Consider the following 23,904-nt stretch of genomic DNA (forward strand, 5'->3'; position numbering starts at 1 on the left):
CTACAACTCCCAGCATCCCCCGCAGCTTCCGGTCGGCAAGATGGTGGCGCGCAGAAGAAAGCGTGCGGCGCAGGAGTCTGATTCGGGGGTTCCAATCCTGCCCGGCTACTCAGGTGAGGGGCTGCGGGGCGCGAGGCCGGGGAGCGGCCAGGCTTCTCCAGGAAGAGGCTGAGGGGTCGGCAGTGGCTCAGGACCTTGAGGGGCAGTCACACGCTTGGACGTGAGCCCCAGAAGGTTCTGAAGCCCCGGCCCCCGCAGCTCACGCGGCGCCTCTTCCCGTCTGGCTTCACTTGGCTCGGGACGACCCTAGTTTGGCCAACGCTTTCCTTGAGTGAACCCGCCGCTACACTTTCCAGGGCGAACCTGTGTCCGTCTACATTTTCCACCGCCCCCCCCCCCCCCCCAAGATACACCCATCCACTTATTAGCCCCTCGTTGCAATTCCTGGTCCAGCCCCCTCAGCGCTCACCTCGCCTGTTATGTGCCCTCCTCACTGGTTCTCCTGCCTTCTGTTTTTCACCCAGGTGCCAGAATGTTCTTTCTAAAGTCAGACTGAACTCAGATCTTGCCTCACACTCCCATCCCCGCAGAACTCTGTTCAGTGACTAAAGTTAGCACGTAAAACAAAATCCAGACTTCACATCCGTCCTATCCTGGCTCTAGCTAACATACAGCTCTGTCTTTCTGTTTCTCCGAGACAACAAGCTCTTTACTCCCACAGAGTTTTTGTACTTACTGTGTCTTTTTCCTCTGAGTTCCTCAGACAGCTCTGCCCTGTTACAGGGCTTCGTGTCATTCTGGTCGAAGCTTTTATGTTAGTTCCTCAAAGAGGTGGTCCTGATAGATGCCTGTCTAAAGGCCTGTGCCACCCATTACCCTGCACTACTTCACTCTGTGTGTTTCCTTCCTGTTTGGAATTTTATTTATTTATTTACTTTTGGCTGTGCGGGGTCTTGGTTGCTGCTCAGGCTTTTCTCTAGTTGCCAGGAGTGGGGCTGCTCTCTGGTTGCAATGCGCTTCTCATTGCAGTGGACCTCCAGGGAATTTGGTGTATTTTTCAACTTGAAATGGTTCTTCTCTACCTTTGAAACCAACTTGAAATGGTTTTCCTTTTCTTTACTTCATTCTTTTGTGGAGCATGGGCTCTATCGAGGTAGGGCATGCAGGCTTCAGCAGTTGCCGCTCCCGGGCTCTAGAGCACAGACCCAATAGTTGTGGTGCACAGGCTTCGTTGCGCTGTGGCATGTGGCCTCTTCCCGGATCCGGGATCCAACCTGTGTCTCCTGCGTTGGCAGGTGTATTCTTCACCACTGAGCCAAGAGGGAAGCCCCTGGTGGAAGCTTTAATGTTACTTCCCCAAAGAGGTGGTCCCGAAAGGCCTCTGCCTCCCATCAGCCCGCTCTACTTCACTCTGTGTTTCCTTCCCATTTGATACCACCTTGTTACATGCTGACTTGTTCTGTCTTCTCACTTTACCACGTGAGCTTCCTGAGTGCAGGGCTTGCAACTGGATCCTCTGGATCCTCTCTGTGCCCTAAAGAAGGTGGTGAGAAAGACAGAACAGTCCTTAGCTTTTCTGAGGATTAAAGTTTATGGGAATGCTAGCGATTATCCAAATCATCACACACCAAGGGACTTAGAGACCGAGAGAGATGTTAAGAAGGCACAAAGCAGGTAGATCTAACCTGGCATGTAAGGCTCTCCTGAGGAAGTGAAAACCTGAAGAATGGATGGAAGGAGGCAGGTTGATGTTTCAGAACAGCATGGGTGAGGCCCTGGCTGATTGGAGCAACAGAGAGGATGCGTGTGGTGTGGAGAGGGGAAGATGGGGTGAAGAGAGGCTACACGGGGGACCGTGGTAAGGATTTGGGGGTGCTATGCACCCCCCAGAGCAGCAGTGTTTGAACCTCTCTTCTTTTGCATCCCACTTACATTCTCTCTATTACCGGCTTTGGAGCCCCTCCTGCGCAGATGATGTTGGTTCCGCCGCGTAGCCTGCGCAAGCATCTTGCACAGGCCTTGCCTAGGAGAAGAGCTCAGTGAAGGATGGATGGGTGGATGGACGGACAGACAGGCACACAGGACTAGAAAGGGACAGCCTGAACCTGACTCATGTGTCATCCCTCCCCGTCCCCGTGTTCCTTCCAGCCATTCCGATAAAATTCTCTGAAAAGCAGCAGTCCTCTCATTACCTCTTTGTGAGAGAGCACAAGGTTCGAGAAGGCACCAGGTCTTCCTGGCCTCAGAAGCGGACCCTTTTTGTCCTCAACGTGCCCCCATACTGCACAGAGGTAACTGGGTGTCTGGGAGGGAACCTGGGCCTGGGGTACGGTTTCCTGTGGGCCCTCCACCCCTCAGTCCTCAGTGATGAGAGGGAAGCAGCTACCTGAAGCCCCGAGGGGCGGTGTCGGGAAGTCTGCATCTCTTGTGACAGGAAGTTGACTTTTTAAAGGTGTGCTTTTCAGAAAAAAAAAAAAAAAAAAGTGTGCTTTTTTAAATATAATTCTCTAGGAAGCCCATAGCTTTTTATACGTTACCCAGAATTGCTTGAGTTACATGTTTTTTTCCCCTGATTATAAAATTGATACATGTCCACTGCAGGTAGTGTTATAGTACAGCTGAAGTGGTCTGTTGCCTAAAGCAGTCGTTGCATAACTATGTCTGCCAAGCATAATTCCACCCAAAGACAGAGACACTTGAATGTGAAAGTGTTAGTTGTTCAGTCGTGTCCTACTCTTTGCAACCCCGTGGACAGTAGCCCGCCAGACTCCTCTGTCCTTGGAATTCTCCAGGCAAGAATACTGGAGTGGGTTGTCAGTCCCTCCTCCAGGCAGACACTTGTTCTCAAACATTTTTTCTTGAGTATTGTGAAGGTTGTGCTAACTACTTGTGTGAAGTCTGACAACATAAACATTCTTTTGTTTTTAAATTGATACATGTCCATAGTAACAAAATAAGAAAAGCAGGAGAAAATAAAATTACCTCTGAGTCTACTGTGCAGAGATTTCCCAGGAGGCGCTAATGTTAAAGAACCCGTCTGCCAGTGCAGGAGACATAAGAGACGCGGGTTCAATCCCTCCAGGAAGATCCCCTGGAGGAGGACATGGCACCGACTCCAGTATCCTAGCCTGGAGAATTCCACGGACAGAGGAGCCTGGTGGGCTATAGTCCATAGGGTTGCAAAAAGTTGAATATGACTAAGGTGACTTAGCAAGCATGCACTACTGTGCAGACATGTCTGTTACTTTTTTTTTTTCCTTCACAAAAGTATTTCTTTAATTTACAGAAGAGAAACTAAAGGAATTACTGGATTTTTGATGAATTTTTTTTTTTTTCAGAAAAGAAATACTAATTTCTAAAAGATTCCTCTGCAGTTAAAGAGAGAAACAGTGAGAGGGGAGGATGTCGTTTTTAATGTTTCCTGAAGACTATGAACAGAGAAGCACCTGAGCCCAAGTGTAGCACTCGCTGCACTTCACAGATTGAGCAAATCTGTGTCATCAGCGCCCAGACTGAAAAACAGAGCATCACCCACACCCCAGAAATCCCCCCGTGCCCCTTCCTCCTGCCAAGGATAACCACCATCCTGATTCCAGCAGGGTAGATTTAGTTATTTCTAAATGGTTGATTCAGATAGTAAAACTTAATTGGTTGTCTTATAAAATCAGAATATGACTAAAAACATCCCCACCTATTCTTTTAGAGACTCAGGTTTGATCCCTGGGTCGGGAAGGTCCCCTGGAGGAGGGCATGGCAACCCACTCCAGTATTCTTGTCTGGAGAATCGCATGGATAGAGGAGCCTGGCGGGCTACAGCCCATGAGGTCGCAAAGAGTCAGACACAACTGAAGCGACTTAGCACACATACATTCTTGTAATAGTGGGAAAAAGAAAAGTTGAGAACCCACTCCTTCTTTGGAGATCCTTCAGAGAAATTGACAGGGGAAGAGAGAACTTTCAGCCAGATGGCCTTTCAAAGGGAACAATCCCTTTCCGGAACAGACAGAGCATACTCTAGGCACATGCTCCAGCAGGGTCCGGTGGTAAAGCCAAAAAATTATACCTGAATTCCGTCTCCCCTCTGTCTCCTCCCTCACGAGTCCCTTTTTACCCACAGCTTTGAACACAAAGTCAAAAAAGGTAGTCCTATATATAGGACTACTAACGCATATATATGGAATTTAGAAAGATGGTAACGATAACCCTATATGCAAAACAGAAAAAGAGACAGAGATGTACAGAACAGACTTTTGGACTCTCTGGGAGAAGGCAAGGGTGGGATGTTTCGAGAGAACAGCATCGAAACGTGTTTATTATCAAGGGTGAAACAGATCACCAGCCCAGGTTGGATGCATGAGACAAGTGCTCGGGGCTGGTGCACTGGGAAGACCCAGAGGGATGGGATGGAGAGGGAGGCGGGAGTGGGCATCGGGATGGGGAACACATGTAAATCCATGGCTGATTCATGTCAATGTATGGCAAAAACCACTACAATATTGTAAAGTAATTAGCCTCCAACTAAAAAAAAAAAAAAAGGTAGTCCCCTCCAGCCGTGGGGGTCTGGGGTTGTGACCTCGGTGTTGAGGAAGGGGTGGCGTGCCCAGGCCCTCTGTGCGCGCCACCCCCAGGCTGGACTCCGAGGCTCCGGTGTGGCGGGAGGCTCACCCTGCGCTTCTCTCCACCCGGCAGGAGTGCCTGTCCCGCCTCCTGTCCCCCTGCGGGCCCGTCCAGTCGGTGGAGTTACAGGAGAAGCCGGAGCTTGCTGAGAGCCCAAAGGAGCCCCCATCGAAGTTCTTCCACCCCAAACCAGTTCCTGTAAGCCCAGGACCCGGCCGCGCCAGTGCGGGTGTGGGCGGGGCCCGAGCGGCGTCCCCGGCGTGTGGGGGAACGTGGCATCCGGGGTGGCCGCGGCACTTCAGGGGTTGCTTGTGGTCAGGCCCGTCCGGACCTGTGTGGTCTAGGAGGGCTGTCCGCTGAGCGGCCTCCACCCGGATTTGCCACGGCCTGGAGCTTCCCGTCCGGCTCTTTCCATTTGTCCTGCGGGGAAGCTCAGAGACATCTCTGCTTCCCGCCCGAGGGACCTCCCCAAGCACCCCCACCGCTGGCTTCACGCCGCGGAAGTCGATTCTTCCTTAGGCTCGGTCGCCCTGGTCTCCCTTCTCTGCGTCCGGGAGCCCACACCTCCTCCTGTTGAGGGGACTTTGCACTAGCGGGCGCCCCCCGCCCCGTCTGTCCATCCACTCCTGGCCCCGGGGGAGCACGCCCTCCCCCGAGTCCCTCCCACAAGTGGAACAGGAGCCCCCGGGGTCGGCTAGGAGTGTGGGCGCCCCACCCCCGGGGAAGAACAGCCCTTCTCCCCCTGGGCCTGCGACAAAGTCAGGCTGACGGCGGGTGGGGGGCCCTGAGGTGAGACGCCCCTGGGGAAGGCTCCGGCCGCTGACCTCTCCTCCTGCAGGGCTTCCAGGTGGCCTACGTGCTGTTCCAGAAACCCGGCAGCGTGTCGGCCGCCTTGGCCCTGAAGGGCCCCCTGCTGGTCTCCACTGAGAGTCACCCTGTGAGGAGCGGCGTCCTCAGTCAGTACCGCGGCCCTGGGGCGGGGAGGGCAGCTTCGGGGGCCGCGCCTGCCTATGTGGCCTGGCCCTAAGGGCGGGGGTGGAGGCCCTCAGGGTGGGCAGGGGTGAGGGCACCCGCTCGCCGCCCCGGACTCTTCTTCTGCTGCGAACCCGGGCCCACCCGTCAGCATCCCGGCAGCCTGGGCAAGGAGATCCTGCCCGGCTGCCAGGTCCTGGAGGCCCCTGAGGGGCGGGCCAAGGAATCCCCATCTTCCTCGCCCCCTTCTCCCTCAGAGTGGATCCGAGACTACACGGACTCAGTGCCGGACCCCGAGGCCCTGAGGGTGGAGGTGGACGCCTTCATGGAGACTTACGACCGGAAGATAGCGGAGGTGGGGCTTCCGCATGGGCGGTGGCTGGCTGGGCCTCCCAGCTGGTAACATCCAGTCTGAAACGGTCCTCTCAGGGGAAATGGTCTCTGGGGGGGCGGGCGGTCAGGGCTGGAGGGGAGCGGCCTGAGGGCACATGGTGCTGGGCGCAGAGGGAGCAGCCGGGGCCCGAGGTGCCAGGGTGGTGCCAGGTGTGGGAGAAGAGAGCCGAGAGGAGGCAGCGAGGGGGTCCTGGGGCCGCAGGGTGGCTCCCAGGCGCCCGCCCGTCACCGGGCCCTGTTCCCTGCAGGAGGAGGCCAAGGCCAAGGAGGAGGAAGGCGTCCCGGACGACGAGGGCTGGGTGAAGGTGACCCGCCGGGGCCGCCGGCCAGTGCTCCCGAGGACGGAGGCGGCCAGCCTGCGGGTGCTGGAGCGGGAAAGGCGGAAGCGCGCCCGCAAGGAGCTGCTCAACTTCTACGCTTGGCAGCACCGCGAGACCAAGATGGAGCGTAAGGGCGCCCCACGGCCCTGTCCTTCACACCCCTGCCTGGGTGCCCGGCTGTGGTCTTGTGGCCACTCTGCCAGCCCCAGCCACACAGAGCTCCCTAGTCTGTTAGGCTGGGAGAGGGGTCCCGGGGGTCTCCCAGCACCCCTAAAGCCTTGCTTCACCTTCGGGTGCGTGTTGGTTGTAGGGAGGATAACAGAGGTATTTTTTTTTCTTTTAATTATTTGGCTTTGTTGGGTCTTAATTGCAGTGAGCAGGCTCTTAATTGTGGTGCGTGGGTCTCTAGTTGAGGTGCCTGGACTCGGGTAGTTGTGGCATGAGGGCTTAGTGGCCCTTCTGCATTTGGGATCTGAGTCCCCACACCAGGGATTGAACCCGAGTCCCCAGCATTGCAAGGCGGATTCTTAATCCTTGGGCCACCAGGGAAGCCCCGTTGACCTGGTAAAGTTTCTGTCTGAAACCTCAGGCATGCCATCTTCTCCACTTCAGCCTGTGCCCTCTGACTGGGTTACGGCCCAGTTCCATTTGGTAGCATCTGTACCGTCTCCCTGCACAGGGGTGATGGGGGAGGCTGTGCTGAACGCCCACCCAGTGGGGAGTGGGGGCTGAGGGGAAGAGCCGTTGTCCTCTCGAGTGGGGGCCGTGGGGCATAGCTCCCACCTGGCCTGCCGTCTGACCCCGGCCCTGTATCCCCTCCTGCCCTCTCCCCAGATCTCGCGCAGCTGCGCAAGAAGTTCGAGGAGGACAAGCAGAGAATCGAGCTGATGCGGGCCCAGCGCAAGTTCCGACCTTACTGAGCCTTGCCCGCTCCCACGGGCCCCGAGGAGCCGGGTGGTGCCCGGCTGGCAGTGTGTGGCCTGGCTGGACCCGGGGTCCTGGAATATCCGTCTCAATGGCTGTGCCCAGGCCGAGGGGCCCCTGTGTGAAACCCCAGAGACCTGAGCCCACGGGGTGGGGTGAAGGACAGAGTCACCCATTGGTTCCCGTGTGCTTCGGCCGTCCTGGGGCCCAGAGCGAGGACTTGGCCTCCAGAAGCCCCTGGCCTAGAGCTGGCCCCTTCCCTGTTCTGGCTCCTGACCTTGGCCTGGCTCCGGACTCTCATCTCAGGGCTGACTGTCTGCTGTGTTCGCCCCTTCCTCCTGATGGAGAAGCCCCTGTGGGCAGTAAGACGGCCTCACAAGCAGGGAGAATACAAGAACGTTTTTATTTTTCATCCAGCTGGGTGGCAAGAAAGGACTACAAAAGCCAGCTGGGCCTATCCCAGGCCACATACACACCCGCTGCCCAGTCACAAAACAGACACCGTCCCCTCTCCCTGCCTCCGAAAGTCACAGATATTGAAGTCAGAATCTTACACCCCTCCGCGCCCCCACCCCCAGCTCTGCCATAGCACTCGCTCTGGCCGTGCTGGTCTTCGGGACCAGGGCCGGTCCCCAGCATGGTGGCCTGGGCTCGGGAGCTGGGAGTCCGGTGCTGAAGCAGGTGGCTGTGGCCCCAGGCCCCGGGCTACAGGGGGACAGGGCTCCTCTCCTTGCTCTGTAAAAAGGAGCTGATGACATCAGCCACAAGCTGGGGTTGGTTCATGTGGACGTAGTGATTGCCCGGGACTTCCACGTACTGGAACCTCTGGGGAGGGGAGGGGACATGGGATGAGGTGACCCAGTGGAGGGCCGCCTCCCAGCAGTTCCGCGTGTCCACAGCTCTGCCGGCCCTTGTCAGTCAGGGGAGGGGGTAGTCGGGCCTGGCTCGGAGCCGGTGGGAAAGGCCTTCCTGGGAGGGAAGCACCCAGCCCTAGGGTTCTAGGCCACTCCGAGCTGAGGTTGTAGAGCTCGGCTGGGGCGGGCCAGCAGTCCACGGGCTGCTCCTAGGTCTGGTCATCGGCTAACATTCACTTGAAGAAAGAACAAGCAGCCTTTCCAGCCTGCCCAGGAGAAAGGCCCACAGGGCAGGAAGAAAGACGCTAAACGCTGCCTTTCCGTCTGCTCAGGCCCCAGGGTCAGCTGTCTGTGGTGGGTGATGCTCCTAAAATGCCAGGTGCTCCCAGGAGCCCAGGCAAACATCGGAGTCACAGCGCCCATCCCAGCCCTCCAATTTAGGCTGGCCCCTGCTGGTGGAACTGGTCGTCTGTTCTCATGAGACCCTAGGAAATTGTAGCAACACTCAGTTGGGCGTGGCCCAGGAATACAGGAGGACAATAAAACCAGGAGATTCTGCCAATGAAAAGCCTGCTTTCTAAAAAAAAAAAAGAAAAGCCTGCTTTCTGTGCTGATTTATATGTGATTCCAGGGACCACAGTGGAACAGGAGGCCTGGTAGCTCCTGGGGTTACCTGTTAGACCTGGGCCCAGAGCAGGGGTCCCAGTGCGAGAAAAGAGATGGAGAGGTGGAGCCCAGGGCAGCCTGGCAGCCCCTCCCGACCCCAGCTGCCCTGAGCCCTGGACACCCACCTCTTTCAGGACAGACTTAAGTGAGCTGGTCCCGAACATTATGGACTCCCTGTCGGCGTCATTCTCTCTCCGCACGGCATAATATCCTTCGGTTGCCCTGGAAGATGAGAAGGAAGGCTCACCTGGGACCAATCCCTGCATGCCCTGCCTCCGCCCTGGGCTCTAGGCTCTGAGACCGGCCCAAGCCCAGGCATCCCTCTGACCTTCCCACCGCCGGGCCCTTCAAGCCCAGGTTTAGTTCAGGGCTGCGGCACTCAGTCCCCACTGGCCCTCAGCTCAGCAAGGCCTGCACAAGGTTCATCTCGGGACCTTCCCAGGGTCACAGCCACTAAAGGGTGGAGCCAGGATGGGCTTCTGAGGGCGTGCTTTCTCTTTTTTTAACAGCTTTATTGAGTTAATTTCACCCATTTAGAATGTACAGTTCCATGGATTTTGGTACATTCAGAGGTGAGCAACCATCACTACAGTCAATTTTAGATCCAATTTATCACCTCAACTGAGCCATAGGTGATCCTGCAATGCAGAAGGTCCAGTTCCTGGGTCCAGTTCCCCTGGAGGAGGAAATGGCAGCCCACTCCAGTATCCTTGCCTGGGAAATCCCACGGACAGAGGAGCCTGGCGGACTACAGTCCACAGGGTCACAACAGTCGGACATGACTTAAGCCACTAAACCACAACCACCACCACCACCGTCACCTCAACAAAATCCTAAACCTGTAGTTTGCGCACACAGCTCCAGGTCTTACACAACCACCAGTTGGCTTTGCCTCTACATTTCTCCCATGACTCAAGCGATAAAAGAATTTGCCTGCGAGGCAGGAGAGGCAGGAGATGTGGGTTTGATCCCTGGGTCGGGAAGATCCCCTGGAGGAGGAAAAGGCAACCCGCTCCAGTATCCTTGCCTGGGGAAATGGCTGTGGACAGAGGAGCCTGGAGGGCTACAGTCCACGGGGTCGCGAAGAGTTGGACACGACTGAGCACATGCTGGATGTGGACTTGCAAGTGAACGGGATCACACAGTACGTGGGCTTTCCTGACCGGCTTCTTTCAATGAGTCTAATGTTTTCAAGGTTCCTCCCTGTTGCAGTGTCACTGCGTCACTCCGTCTTATTGCTGAAAACAGTCCATCGTGTGGATGGAGCCTATTTGCTTGTTGGTGAGCTGAGGGGCATCGGAGTTGCCTCTGACACGGTTCATTCTGTTACGAAGGACACCGCTGTGAGCCACCAGCACTCGCTGTGGTGTGGACAGACGCTGGGGTCACACTTAGGAGTGGAACTGCTGGGTCACATGGTGATTCCAGGGCTTGAAAAACTGCCAGACCTTGCCGAAGTGGCTGCACCGTTTTACAATCACGCAGCAGCCTGGCAGGGTTCTAGTTCAGCTCCTCCACAGCCTCAGCAGCGCTCGTTATCTCACTTGTGAAGTCTAGATGTCCCAGAGGGTGTGCAGCGTCCCTCCCTGGGGCTGGGATTTGCCCCCCGTGAGTCCCTGCCTTCTGAACCCCTGTGCTCAGCAGACGTGTCCCTGGAAGTCACGGTTCCTGCCAGGCCCCAGGTCCAGGATGAATGCTGTGGAGCGGGGGTAGCATCTGAGCCCCCCCCGAAAGGATGTTCAACGGGCTCTGGGGCCCGGAGGCAGCAGATGGCCTCTGGCTGAGGATGGGGGAGGGGAGGACAGCAGATGGAGGTGTGGGGCTGGCCTGGGGATGCACGGGGCCTGGCGTGGCTGGAGGGTTTGGGAGGACGGGGCCAGGCAGTACAGACACCTGTGGAAAGGTGTGGTGCCGTCCCTGTCCACCCCTAGTGCCCTCCTCCCGTCCCCCCCTCCCCTCGCCTGCCTTCCACACACCAGCGACCCATGGGGCAGCTCCCAGTAAAGATGGCAATGTGGTCTTATACCAGGAGACCTGGGCATTCCTGAAACTCAGGTCTGTCTGGGGCGCTTGGTTCCGACTTACTTGACGAACAGGATGCGGGCCTGCAGATTTTTGATATACTGCACAAACAGCTCCTTGCCGACGATGTCGAAGCAGTGCTCTGGCTGCAGAGACAAAAAACCCCACTGAATTTTCGCCATGAGGCCCCAGGCGCTGCTGTGGGTGGAAACCCAGCTCTCTTGGAAGCAGCAGACACCCCCCCCTCGGGCACCCAACCAGGACCAAGCCCCCTGCCTAGTCACATCACCACCTCAACAGAGGCTTCACCTCCCTCAGACTGCAGACTCTTGTCCCCATCATCATTCTCCGTCCTGGGCTCATGGCTGCCCAGGCAGACGACATGTCCAGGCCCCCCTCAGCCAGGTGTGGCCATGCCACTACATGCAGAGAAGTGACCTGGGCCACTTCGGGCTGAGGTTTTAGGACTGAGGCGTGACACGGTAACCATACGTGGCTACTGAGGGCTTGGCATGGGGCTCGTCCAGCCTGAGATGTGCTGTCTCACTGGATTTTAAAGACTTAGTATGAAAGTGAAGTGAAGCCGTTCAGTCGTGTCCGACTCTTTGTGACCCCATGGACTAGCTTACCATGCTCCTCTGTCCATGGGATTTTCCAGGCAAGAATACTGGAGTGGGTTGCCATTTCCTTCTCTAGGAGATCTTCCCGACCCAGGTATTGAACCCTGGTCTCCCGCATTGTAGGCAGATGCTTTATCATCTGAGCCACCAGGGATTTTAAAGACTTACTATGAAAAAATAATGTCAACTATCTTGACTATTTTTTTATGTAGACTCCATGCTGAAGTGACAACACCTTGGATACACTGAGTTAGAAGGTATTATGAAAGTCGACTTCACCTGCTTCTTTTCACTCTTTTTGTAGGGCCACTAGAAGGTGTGACTTTAACATGAGCTCACATCATACTTCTACTGGACTGCGCTGCTCTGGGCCGAGAGCCCTCTGAGGGCGGGAGCTCTCAGGATTTCCTGTGTCCACAGCTCTCGGCACACGTGTGACAGGCACGGGGTTCAGTGAGTGTGTGCCGAGTGGGTTAATTGAAGAGCGCCCCCAAATGGACTGACTGTTAATGTCTAGTTCCCCTACAGCATCTCGAGGAAGCTGCACGCACACACACAACTATCTGGTCAGCCAAGAAAACTCATCCTTGTTCTGCCCTGACCCCTCCCAGCTATCGCCTTCTCCTCAGGCTGCAATGTCCAGAAACAGAGGTCCCCCTGGCAACTACAAGGCCTGATGGATGAAGATTTACTGAGGACCCAGACATGCCACATGTTATCTCCTCCCTGGAGGATCAGAAAGGCAGAGCAACTGTGTCATAGTCAGGCTTCCCAAGTGGCTCAGCGGTAAGGAATTCATCTGCCAAGGCAGGAGATGTGGGTCCCATCCCTGGGTTGGAAAGATCCCCTGGAGAGGGAAATGGCAACCCACTCCAGTATTCTTGCCTGGAGAATTCCATGGGCAGAAGGGCCTAGCGGGCTATATATAGTCCTTGGGATCACAAAAGAATTGGACTCGACTTAGGGACTAAACAAAAAAAGGTGACAGAAGATGGTGGCAGAATCCTGCCGCCTGCCCCGCCCCCTTCCCCCAGTCTCTCAGTTCAGTTCAGTCGCTCACTCATGTCCGACACTTTGCAACCCCATGGACTGCAGCACGCCAGGCCTTCCTGTCCATCACCAACTCTCGGAGTTTACCCAAACTCATGTCCATTGAGTCGGTGATGCCATCCAACCATCTCATCCTCTGTCATCCCCTTCTCCTCCTTTCAATCTTTCCCAGCATCAGGGTCTTTTCTAGTCAGTCAGTTCTTCGCATCAGGTGGCCAAAGTATTGGAGTTTCAGCTTCAGCATCAGTCCTTCCAATGAATATTCAGGACTGATCTCCTTTAGGATGGACTGGTTGGGTCTCCTTGCAATCCAAGGGACTCTCAGGAGTCTTCTCCAACACCACAGCTCAAAAGTATCAGTTCTTTGGTGCTCAGTCTCTCAGCCTCATTTTAATCCTGCTTCTCCCACCAGGACTGGGACCCTCTGGCTTAATGGCCCAGGCAGGCACTCAACAGAATTACATGCAGGTCCCCAAGGCAGAGATTGAGGATATCACCGCCATGCACGTCTCCAGACGTGAAAACAACACAGATCTGGGTTTGTGCAGTGCTTTCCTCAAAGGCAATAATATGAAGGCTCCAAAAAGCCTTTGAGGATAGCTGCTGGGCACATCTTATCTCCTTCTGGCTTCTTTTTTCTTTTCTTCTCCATCCCTCCTTTGACCTTCTTTTCCTAGTCCGCTTCCATTCCCTGATCTACATTTTTCTTTCATAATTCAAGTGTGGTCTTCCCATGTGGCTCAGCAGTAAAGAATCCACCTGCCAATGCAGGAGATTCAGTGGGTTTGATCCCTGGGATGGGAAGATCACCTGGAGAAGGAAATGGCAACCCACTCCAGTATTCTTGCCTGAAAAATCCCATGGACAGAGGAGCCTGATGGGCTATAGTCCATGGGGCTGCAAAAGAGTCAGACAACTTAGCAACTCAACAATAACAATAAATTCAAGTGTAACTTAAAGTGAAGTCCACAGACCTGAGTGTTACCTCATCATGGCCTCTGACACATGGATACATGTGTCACGTAAGGATGTAACCATGACCCAGATGGAGGTTGGAACTGCTCAGCAGCCAGCCGAATCCCTCTGGGGGGTCTTCTCCAAGGACACCACCTGTTCTGACCTCTAGCTCCCTACATCAATTTTGCTGCTGTTCGAACTTCATATACATGGAGTCACAGTGTTCTTTTTGGGTTCGGGCTTCTTTTGGTTTGTATGTGTGTTTTTCACATTCCTGTATGAATGTGTGACAGTTTATGCATTCTATCGTTGACAGACATTTGGGTGATCTCCACTTTGGGGCTATTAAGAATCAAGTTGCCATGTCTTTTGGAGCACACAACGCACAGCGTTGCCGGATGTATATCTAGGGTTGAGATTGCTGGGCACAGAATTTGCATATATTTTCCTTTAGTAGTTAACTGCCGGTTTTCCTAAATGGCTACATCACCTTATCCTTCCTCCCGCAGTGTGGGACAGTTCTGCATTCTCCACATCCCCACCGAGACTTGGTATTTACTGTCAGGACTTCGGTTTTAGCTGCTCTGGAGCGGGTGTGGAGGTCTCTTCCTGGGGCTTTGATTGGCGTTGCCCTAATAACTGACGGCGTCCAGCACCGTTCGTGTGCTCATCGGCCATCTGGATGGCCTTTCAGAAAGGGTCTGTTCAAATCTTTCGCCGGTTTTTAAAACTGAGGTTGTCAGCCTCTAATCTTAATTAATATGTAGGAGTTCCTTACGTATTTCAGATATGAGTCCTTCAGTAAACCTGTGTGTTTAAATATTTATTTATTTGGCTCTGTCGTGTCTTAGTTGTGGCACGTGGGCTCTAGTTCCCTGACCAGGGATCGAACCTGGGCCCTCTGCATTGGGGGCGCAGAGTCTTAGCCACTGGACCACGAGGGAAGTCCCCTTTTTCATTAATATTCTGTTTTTTAAAAAAATATTTATTCGTGTTTATTTATTTGACTGCACTGGGTCTTAGTTGCAGCATGTGGGATCCAGTTCCCTGACCAGGCATCAAACCCAGCGCCCCTGCATTGGGAGAATGAAGTCTTAGCCACCAGGGAAGTCCCTCTTTTTTTTTTTTAATATATTCTATTTTGATGAATAGAAATTCTAAAATTTAATAAAGCTGTATTTATCAACATTTTCATTGATTCATGGTCTATGTATGTGTATTGTTCTACTTAAAACATATTTGTCTGCCTCAAGGTCATGAAGCCATTCCCTAATTTTTCTTCTAGAACATTACTGTTTCACTCTTCATATTTGATCTATGATCCATGATGAATTAATTTTTTGTATATTGTGTGAGGCAGGGACCTAGGGTCATACTTTTCCATCTAGATAACCCACTGCCCGCCCCCCACTGAACTGAGGTGGTGCCTTTATTATAAGTTGGGAGATCCTCATTCATAACTTTCATAATTAAATTCCCGAAGTATTCCACAAACTCTTCCCAATATAATTTTTAACAGAAGTTGATGGCTCTAAACTTCATTCAGAAGGGAGACTATGCAAGAAAAAGCAAGAAAATGTGTGAAAGAACAAGGCGAGTGGACTAGTTCTACTATCAAAACGTATTAGAAAGAAACGGGAATTAGAACGTGTGACTTGATGTGGACAAAGAGATCGATGGGACATACAGGGCAGGGACAGGCCCATCCTGGAATTTGTCTCTTTGGTGATTTAGTTTCTGCCCCAAGGGGAGTTTTCCCATCTGTGGGTGGCCCTCACTCACCCTTGGGCCCTGTGATGACCACGGCTCCCCCTGCAGAACAGCTGTGGGACGGTGGGCACAGTCCCCGAGGCTGGAAGGGCATTTCCAAACACCCTCAAAAACAAACAAACCGACTTCCCTGTGGTCCAGCAGTTAAGAACCCGCCTTGCAATGCAGGTGATGCAGGTTCGACCCTGGGTGGGGAAACGGACTTTACATGCAGCAGAGCAACTCAGCCCTTGCACCCCAACAACTGAGCCCACAGGACACAGTGAGGACTCCTTGTGCCGCAGCTAAGAACCGATGAAGCCAAATAAATAAAAAAGTGAATCAATATTCTAAAAAATAATAAACTGGCAAGGGTAGTACTACTACAGAAACTTAAGGAAAAAAACCCAATCTGCACTCTGGGAGGTGGACAGCTGGGGCAATGGCCTGACTCAGGCCCAGGGGGGCCAGCCAGGAGACTCTCCCTGGAGGAAGACTTCTCCATCAGGGCCTCCAGGACCCTGATGATTAGGATCAAGCCGTAAGCTCTACCTCCCCCGCCAAGGATGGGCACTCAGAAGACAAGCCACAGAGAGTGAACCTGGGTGCGGTCAGCCCAGATTAACTGGCAGTGGACCCACTGGTGTTCCTCTGGGAAAAAAATGAAAATGGATCCCTACCCCTCCATGGACTTCCCCAGTGTCTCAGCAGTAAAGAACCTGCCTGCCAATGTAGGAGACCTGGGTTGGGAAGATCTGCTGGAGGAGGAAACAGCAACCCACTCCAATATTCTTGCCTGGGAAACCCCATGGACAGAGGAGCCTGGCGGGCTACAGTCCATGAGTTGGACTCAACTGAGCGACTAAACAACAAGCAACAACCCCTCCATGCTTGAGAACAAATTCCAGCTGGATCAAAACCAAAACTCGAACACTCCCATCCCCTTGGCTGATGCCCTGGTTCAGGCCTCACGTCCACGCCTGGGCCTGGGCGACAGCTCTCAGCGGGCTCCCTGGGGCCAGAACGTCCCTCCTCTAGTGCGAGCAGTGTAGAGCATTTTACTCTCTTACACAGTTGCAGAAAAAGCAAGTCTGCGAGCGCCAGAAGTGACAACACAGCGCCTGGTCACTCAGCGCGTGACCTTAGCTGGTCTTCTCACCAGCGAAGCCCAGGAAGGCGTGCACAGGGGCTGACACAGCCTGGCGGCTCACCAACTGGCTGCGTGAGTGAATAAACGAGTGAATGCGTTTTCTTTCTGCACACAAGACAACTTAGGCTCAGAGAGGGTCACACAGCCTCTCTGTGGTGGAGATGACTGAGTTTCTAGAGTATGCCTGTCACACACCCGCAGGCCTCCAGACCGCCTGCCGGTTTCTGAGGCCTTTGGTTTGCTTGTTTTTTGGCCACACCCTGCTGCATGCAGAACTTCCCCAGCGAGGCATCAAACCTGAGCCCTCAAGTGCAGAGTCATAGCCACTGGACCGCCAGGGAAGTCCTCTACGGCCTCTTGTTAACCAGTCCCTCTCTCTCTCCTCTTTTAGTCTTCAAACCCTCCAGCAGGAACCCCCTCAGATGCCCAGAACCGACTCCAAGGCCTCACCTGTGTGGTCACAAGTGCCTGAGCATCCTTCCCTTCTCCGCCCCTCTCCTGGGGCCCACCTGTCCTAAGGGACTTCCGACCATGCCCTCCCCCAGCTGCCAGCTGGCTTGCGCCAGAACTCCTACTGCCCTTCCAGTCATTCCAAACCCATCTAAGCATTTATCACCATTTGGCAACCCACTCTAGTATTCTTGCCTGGAATATCCCATGCACAGAGGAGCCTGGTGGGCTACAGTCCATGGGGTCCCAAAGCAGCAGACACGACTTCGAGACTAAATAACATGTAAACACCTGAACAATATTAAAAAAAAAAGCCCTAGAACAAGAGTTTGTCTGTGTAGAGTGTCTGTGTTTGTCTGGGTAGAGTGTCTGTGTTTGTCTGGGTAGAGTGTCTTTCTAACAGCAGGCCTTGCCTTCATGGATGAATGGTATATCCATATTTTTTATTGTTGTTTAGCTGCTAAGTGGTGGTGACTTTTTTCGATCCCATAGACTATAGCCCACCAAGCTCCTCTGCCCACGGGATTTCCCAGGCAAAAAAAAAAAATCTTTCCCAGGCAAAGATCCCATGGACTGTAGCCCACCAAACTCCTCTGTCCACTGGCATTTCCCAAGCAAAAATGCCATTCCCTTCTCCAGGGAATCTTCCTGACCAAAGGATCGAATCCATGCCTCCTGCATTGGCAGGGGGATTCTTTACTGCTGAGCCACCAAGGGAGGCCCATGTCCATGTTCTGTTCCGTTCAGTTGAGTTCAGTTCAGTCGCTCAGTCGTGTCCGACTCTTTGCGACCCCATGAATCAATACTACTCAGACACAAAAGGAATGAAATTACGACACATGCTATAATGCGAGGGAACCGTGAAAACACTTATCTAAGTGAAAGAAGCTGGACACAAAAAGTCACACATTGTGTGATCCCACTTCTATGAGGCACCTAGAGGAGTCAACTGAGAGAGACAGAAAAGAGTCCGGTGTTTTCCAGGGGCTGGGGGAGGAGGATGGGGGAGTTGGTGTTTAGTGGGTACAGAGGTTTTATTGGGGATGATGATTGATGCTTTTGAACTGTGGTGTTGGAGAAGACTCTTGAGAGTCCCTTGGACTGCAAGGAGATCCAACCAGTCCATCCTAAAGGAGAACAGTCCTGGGTGTTCATTGGAAGGACTGATGTTGAAGCTGAAACTCCAGTACTTTGGCCACCTGATGCAAAGAGCTGACTCATTGGAAAAGACCCTGATGCTGGGAAAGATTGAAGGCAGGAGGAGAAGGGGATGACAGAGGATGAGATGGTTGGATGGCATCACCGACTCAATGGACATGGGTTTGGGTAAACTCCGGGAGTTGGTGATGGACAGGGAGGCCTGGCGTGCTGCGATTCATGGGGGTGCAAAGAGTCGGACACGACTGAGCGACTGAACTGAACAATTTTGGGGTGGTGACAACTGCACGACATCATGAATGTATTTAATGCCACTGAGTAGTACATTATGAATGGTTTGAAAACGGTTATTTATCATGCTATATATATACATACATATATATATATATATCTCTTACCACCATAAAAAAGGAAAGAGGTTGACAGGCACTGTGAAGGGTTGGGAAGACAGTAGCACTCACCAAAGTGATCCTCCGATCTCTGTTCAGCCACACACCTGAAAGGAAGCACAGACACGTGGACTCAGCCTCGCTGGTCGCTAGTGGAGGGGGGTGGAGACACAGCTCAGTTCCCTAGGGACCCTGGGTCCTTCCAGCCAGGGCTCATCTCCTCTTCAGTCTGGGCCCACAGGGACCACCCTGAGCACCCTCTCGGGCTTCCTCAGAGCAGAGCCTGCCCATAGCTACCCTGCCATGGACTGGAGTGGTCCATGCAGGTGCCTCCAGGCCATCCTGGAGGAAGTACAGGGTGACGGTGGTGGTGGTGGGAACAACTACCCACCTGGTGTCACACTCTCATCTCTGGGAACCCCGAAATGTTCAGTGGGATCTTTATGTCCCAGGAAGTACCAAAGAGCTAAGAAGAACATCATCACTTGTTGGAGAGAAATCGAGCCAAAAAAGAAAGGTTGTGTGTTGGGGGGAGGCCTGGGTGGTCCCAGCTCCATCTGGGTTCTCTGCCACTGTCCCTGTGGGGGCCACCTAATCCCCTGTGCGGCTGAGAGGGTAAAGAATCTGTCTGCAATGCGGAAGGCCTGGGTTCCCTGGGTGGGGAAGATCCCCTGGAGGAGGAAATGGCAACTTACTCCAGTATTCTTGCCTGAAGACTCTCATGGACAGAGGAGCCTGGTGGGCTACAGTCCATAGGGTTGCAAAGAGTCTGTCACGACTGAGCAACTAAGAACAGCACAGAACATCGACATGTGACCCAGCAATTCCTGCCTGGGCAATGTCCCCTCAAGAAAGGGCTGCAAGAGTCAGGATGGCAGCCGCCATCAGCTCCCTCCCAGCTAGTCTGGCACAAGTGTCCAAGTCCCCAGCGTGAGGCCACCTCATGCCTGCCTAGAAGACTCTCCAAGACCAATAGGAATTAAATCAACAGGTGGAAAAAAAAGAAAGAGGTGGAAGAACATAAAAAGAGAAAGATAACGGCTGAAGAAAAGCACAAAGAATGGGTTCAGAAAAAGAATGAACAGGTTTTTACAGTGGGAATTCTTATTCAAAACCAGCCTTTTATAACCCAATTCCAGGGAAACCGATTCCTGCCCCCCCAAAGAAGTGAAGGATCTCTCAGGAAAGAAGGATAAGAGGCCGTGATAAGCCAGCCACATGGGTCATCCTCTCTGGTAGGGCACAAAGCTAGAAGCAATCTTCGTCTTGGAACTCTGTGCAGAATACAAAGATAATAGATGTGAGAAATTACATGCTTTTACCCGGAGCTATTTAATTTTAAAATCAGAATTTTTTTTTTTACTGCTCAGTTATTAGTAGTGCAACATTTTGATGGATCATTGATAAGTTCAAGTTTTTGCATTTGTACACGGAGTCCTTAGAGTTAATTGAGGACACTCTAAAAATGAAAACATTTTCATTTGTATAAATGCTTCAAGGTTGATCTTGGCATATTGTTCAGCAAGATAAGTGACTGAGTATCTAACAATCATTTGTATTTAGCTTATATTAAAACTACCCTCTAATACCAATAAAACAAACACTTTTCCATGTGTTCTTTCATACTAAAAAAAAAAAAGAAAGGGCTGTAGGGTGTCAGGGAGGGTGAGGAACCTCAGAGCCTGGAGGCAGCCTGATCTAAGTAGTGCAGGGCCTGAGTAGGGGAGAGAATGCAGTGACATGGGTCACCCCACAGACGTGCTGCCTGAGAAGCAAGGCCGTCTCCTCCTTCACACACGCCTTTGCGCAAACATCACGCTCCCAGCCAGGCCTCCGGGGACCTTTCCTCACACCCGACCTCCCTGCACAGAGGACCGCAGATGATTTCTTCCTCTCCCTTCTTCCCAGAAATTTCTAATGCGTTCTGTCATCTACCCTCTGTGCTTCTTTCCTCCGCTAGGTCACAGCTTCCATGAGGACAAGGGGATTTGGTCTCTTTGTTTGTCCACAGCTGATTTTTCAAATGGATTTTTGCCTGCGCTGGGTCTGCGTCGTGCACTTGACTTTGGTTGTGGGGGCTGCCCTTCGCGGTGGTGTGGGCTTCTCACTGCCGTGGCTTCTCTTGATGAGGAGCGCGGGCTCACAGGCTCCATTGCCCCTCGCCAAGTGGAGTCTACCAGGATCAGGGATGGAACCCGTGTCCCCTGATTGGCAGGTGGATTCTTAACCACTGGCCCACCAGGGCAGTCCCACAGCTAATTGTCAGTAGGGGTTCTTGGGCATTTGTGACTCAAACTACTTAGAAGGAGCATGTAATTGGAAGACTCTCTGGTCACTGCGCTACTAAATCACCGCTGTCTGCTGTAACCACGGCCAAGGCCTCTGGGCTGCCTTCAGCTCCGGCCACGACCTCCCTGCACAGATGACAGGCTCTGCTGCATGGGCAGGACTGGAGCTGACCCCGGGTCCCCTGGCCTCCAGGCTCTCTGCCCTCCTCCCTCCTCCAAGCCTGAGCTTCTGCTGCTCAGAGGATGTGAAAAGACTTAAAGAGGGGGGCGTTTATCTTGGGGGTGGGGTGACCTCCAAGGTACTGCGGACCCCACAGTGCTGTTTTCTCTGCCCTGAGGCCCTGCCCCTCCCTGAGGTCGTTTCCATCTCTTCCAAGCCTCGCCGCCAGCTGACACCTGCCCCGCCTGGGCACTCCCGCACCTGTCTGCTTTTCTGCCTGCCTCTCCTCTGACAGTGGCCTTTGTGAGGGCAGGAACAGTGTTTCTCAGACCAGTGGGCCACAGCAGCTGTCACTTAAATAAGGAGTCCAAGTACCAGGTCCAAGAGCAAGTGGCCCCGGCATCCCTGGTCGTGAAAGAGACTGGTGCGTGGTGTTCTCTCAGTGAGAGTCCGATCCCACAGTCAGCATGTGCCAGCAGCCCTGAGCAGGGCTTTGTGCCAATTCACCTCATTTAATTCCCTCAACAACCACACAGAGGCAGACGCCAGCATCTGTTTTACTGGGAAGGAACCTGGGAGGGTTGAGGTTGAACTCGGCCTGGCAGCTGGAACCCCTCAGGCTGGCCCAGTCCCTGACTTGTGAGGGACGCCCCCCCACCCCCCCCACCAAGGGTTTAGAAGTCCCTGGAAAGTTGCATGAAATGTACATTTCATAAGAAAATAATTTTGAAGGCAGGAGACGGTATGAGAACCCTAGATTCCCCCCTTCCCTGCAACAGCCGACAGTTTGAGACTGTGCCGTGGTGATATAATACAACACATTTTTCAGTCCTGCTCTTTGGCTCCTGGCCAGAGTTCCTAAAAACTGTCACTTCCTAAAGCGGGAGAAATGCTAGGGGCATCTTTTGTCCTAACACTTGGTCTCTGACACAGAACTCCTAAATCTCTTGGGATTTCCTGGGCAATAGCTGGGTCTTTTGTTCAAATGGGGTGATCCTGGGTGGTTCTTGGAAAGCTTTAGGATAGGGGCTGGTCACCAGGAAGATCAAGCCATGATTAGGAGTTGGAACTTTCAGCCCCACCCTAGTCCTTCGGGGAAAAGAGAGGGACTAGAGGCTGAATTGGAGAAAGCAATGGCACCCCACTCCAGTATTCTTGCCTGGAAAATCCCATGGACGGAGGAGCCTGGTGGGCTGCAGTCCATGGGGTCGCTAAGAGTCTGACACGACTGAGCGACTTCACTTTCATGCATTGGAGAAGGAAATGGTAACCCACTTCAGTGTTCTTGCCTGGAGAATCCCAGGGACGGCGGAGCCTGGTGGGCTGCCGTCTATGGGGTCGCACAGAGTTGGACACGACTGACGAGACTTAGTAGCAGCAGCAGTAGCAGCAGAGGCTGAATTAACATCAATGATGCATGCCTATGGGGTAAAGCCCCATAGAAATCTCTGCGTTTGGAGAGCTTGCGGGAGATGTTGGGAAGGTGGCGCACCCCTCCCTTTCCCTGCTGGCACCTGCCAAGGTCACGGACTCAAACACCCACAGGAGCTGGGCAGAGTGGGTGCTGCACCCACCAGCACATAGCAGGGTCTCCGTCCAGCTGCTGTTGCCTATACTGAAGGTGTTGCCAGGTCTTTCCGTTTTTCAAAAGAAAACCTCCCTGATGGTCCAGCGGCTAAGACTCTGCTCCCAACGCCAGGGAGCCCAGGTTTGATCCTCGGTTGGGGAACTAGATCCCACACTGCACAGCTAAGAGTTCTCATGCCACAACTAAATATCCCACGTGCCGCAACTAAGACCTGGCATAGCCAAATAAATGAACAAAAAGAAACTCGAACTCTCCATTTTCACACACAATCTTTCTATTCTAAATTCGAGCGACCTATTCAAAATGCCCCTCATGTCAAATTTTTGTGCTTCAAGTGCACAAGTCAAAGCAAATCACGCTTGCAGCCCCAGGGCAGCCCAGCTAGTGACCGAGTCAGAGCTGCAGCGGCCGAGTGCTGACACGGGGCTGTCCGTGGTCACGAAAACCACCCGGAGCAGGACTCTCCCCACCTGCCGCCAACTGAGCTTGTTTCTAGACGGCCTGGGCCAGGGCTGTGACAGGAAGGCAGATAAGAGGCAGATAAAATCGGAGCTGGCCTCCCTCCTCACCCTGCTTGCTGCCTCCTGCTTTTCCCAGAAGCCCAATCAAGCTCCTGCCTCAAGCCTTTCCTGGAGGTTTCCCTGCATCACTGGGTTCAGAGGTCACCTTCTCCGCGAGGTCAACCCAGGCCCTTCTATTGAAGAGAGCAAAGGACAGGCTCGGCCCCAACTCTGGCCTTCTTACTCGCTGTTTTTTTTTTCCTAGAGTGCTCTCATCTCAGGCTCTGGGAAGACTTGGGGAGAGAGACGGGGCCACACACGGGCCAACGAATGCCTGAGGCCACCAGAAGCCAGGAGAGAGGCTCGGACGGCCTGTCACAGCCCTGCCAACACTCTGATCTTGACTTCTGGCCTCAAACTGTAAGAATAAATGTCTGCTGTGTAGGCCGTCCCGTCTGTGGGGCTTTGTATCGGCAGCCCTAGGAAAGAAACACACATCCTGGGGGGTTGGGTTGGATGATGGGGATGTGACCTGCTCCAGAATGCAGTGGGGGGCTGTCAGGGGGTCAGGACTCAGGAGGAGCCTGGGACACCAGCTCCCCGGGGTCACCCTGTCTGGTTGGGTCTGGGAGGCTGCTTGGTCTGCTTTTAGGTTAACCCCGGGCCTCAAAGGGGCACACTTCTGTGGAGGGCTTGTCCCAACACAGCCATCCAGCTGCCTGCCCACTGCCCAGGATGCCTCTCTCCTCTGCTCCCACCCCCTTGACATCTAGCTCAGCATCTGCTCACCGTCTCACGTGATCCCGGGCTGCCCTAATCGGCTTCCCCAGCCTCACCAGGTGCCCTATTTTATTCCAGATTAGCCTACTTCTGCCATCAGGGGAGCTGGAGCCCATAGGCCTCTGCCTTCCACCTCCCTTCTCCATGATGGATTTGCAGGGAGGGACAGAGATGGTGACTAAGACAAGACCAGGTTGCAAACCCCTCAGGTATATTCCCCTTGACCTAAGTTCGGTTGGCAACGTCTGAGAAAAACTATAGCACAGCATGCACTTCCCTGGTGGTTCGGTGGTTAAG

At 53.5% G+C, this 23,904-nt stretch overlaps 2 protein-coding genes across 12 annotated transcripts in view; one reads left to right on the plus strand and one right to left on the minus strand.

Moving 5' to 3' along the window:
- On the plus strand, nucleotides 1–7,621 carry RRP7A (ribosomal RNA processing 7 homolog A). The gene is made up of 7 exons (XM_061124397.1): nucleotides 1–113; nucleotides 2,149–2,291; nucleotides 4,690–4,815; nucleotides 5,456–5,573; nucleotides 5,847–5,944; nucleotides 6,231–6,429; nucleotides 7,137–7,621. The coding sequence occupies exons 1-7, from the start codon at nucleotides 41–43 to the stop codon at nucleotides 7,220–7,222; spliced, it is 843 nt and encodes a 280-aa protein (XP_060980380.1). The 5' UTR covers nucleotides 1–40; the 3' UTR covers nucleotides 7,223–7,621.
- The window catches only part of SERHL2 (serine hydrolase like 2), a 21,614-nt gene continuing 5,320 nt past the window's right edge, over nucleotides 7,611–23,904 (minus strand). For 4 of the 11 annotated variants that reach the window (XM_061124394.1, XM_061124392.1, XM_061124390.1 and 1 more), the window contains exons 9-12: nucleotides 18,364–18,398; nucleotides 10,832–10,914; nucleotides 8,872–8,968; nucleotides 7,611–8,051 (exon numbers count right to left, since the gene is read on the minus strand). In XM_061124394.1, the coding sequence (XP_060980377.1) occupies nucleotides 7,932–8,051; nucleotides 8,872–8,968; nucleotides 10,832–10,914; nucleotides 18,364–18,398 (335 nt within the window). In that variant the 3' untranslated portion in view covers nucleotides 7,611–7,931. The other 7 variants (XM_061124393.1, XM_061124395.1, XM_061124391.1 and 4 more) reach the window with 4 other exon arrangements.

Source organism: Dama dama, chromosome 22 (genome assembly GCF_033118175.1).
Source record: "Dama dama isolate Ldn47 chromosome 22, ASM3311817v1, whole genome shotgun sequence".
In the NCBI taxonomy this organism is placed as follows: Eukaryota; Metazoa; Chordata; class Mammalia; order Artiodactyla; family Cervidae; genus Dama; species Dama dama.

Coding starts and splice junctions, on each gene's coding strand:
- RRP7A (XM_061124397.1), top strand. CDS start 41: ATGGTGGCGCGCAGAAGAAAGCGTGCGGCGCAGGAGTCTGATTCGGGG. Junction 4,816..5,455: donor TCCACCCCAAACCAGTTCCT/GTAAGCCCAGGA, acceptor CTCCTCCTGCAG/GGCTTCCAGGTGGCCTACGT. Junction 6,430..7,136: donor CCGCGAGACCAAGATGGAGC/GTAAGGGCGCCC, acceptor CCCTCTCCCCAG/ATCTCGCGCAGCTGCGCAAG.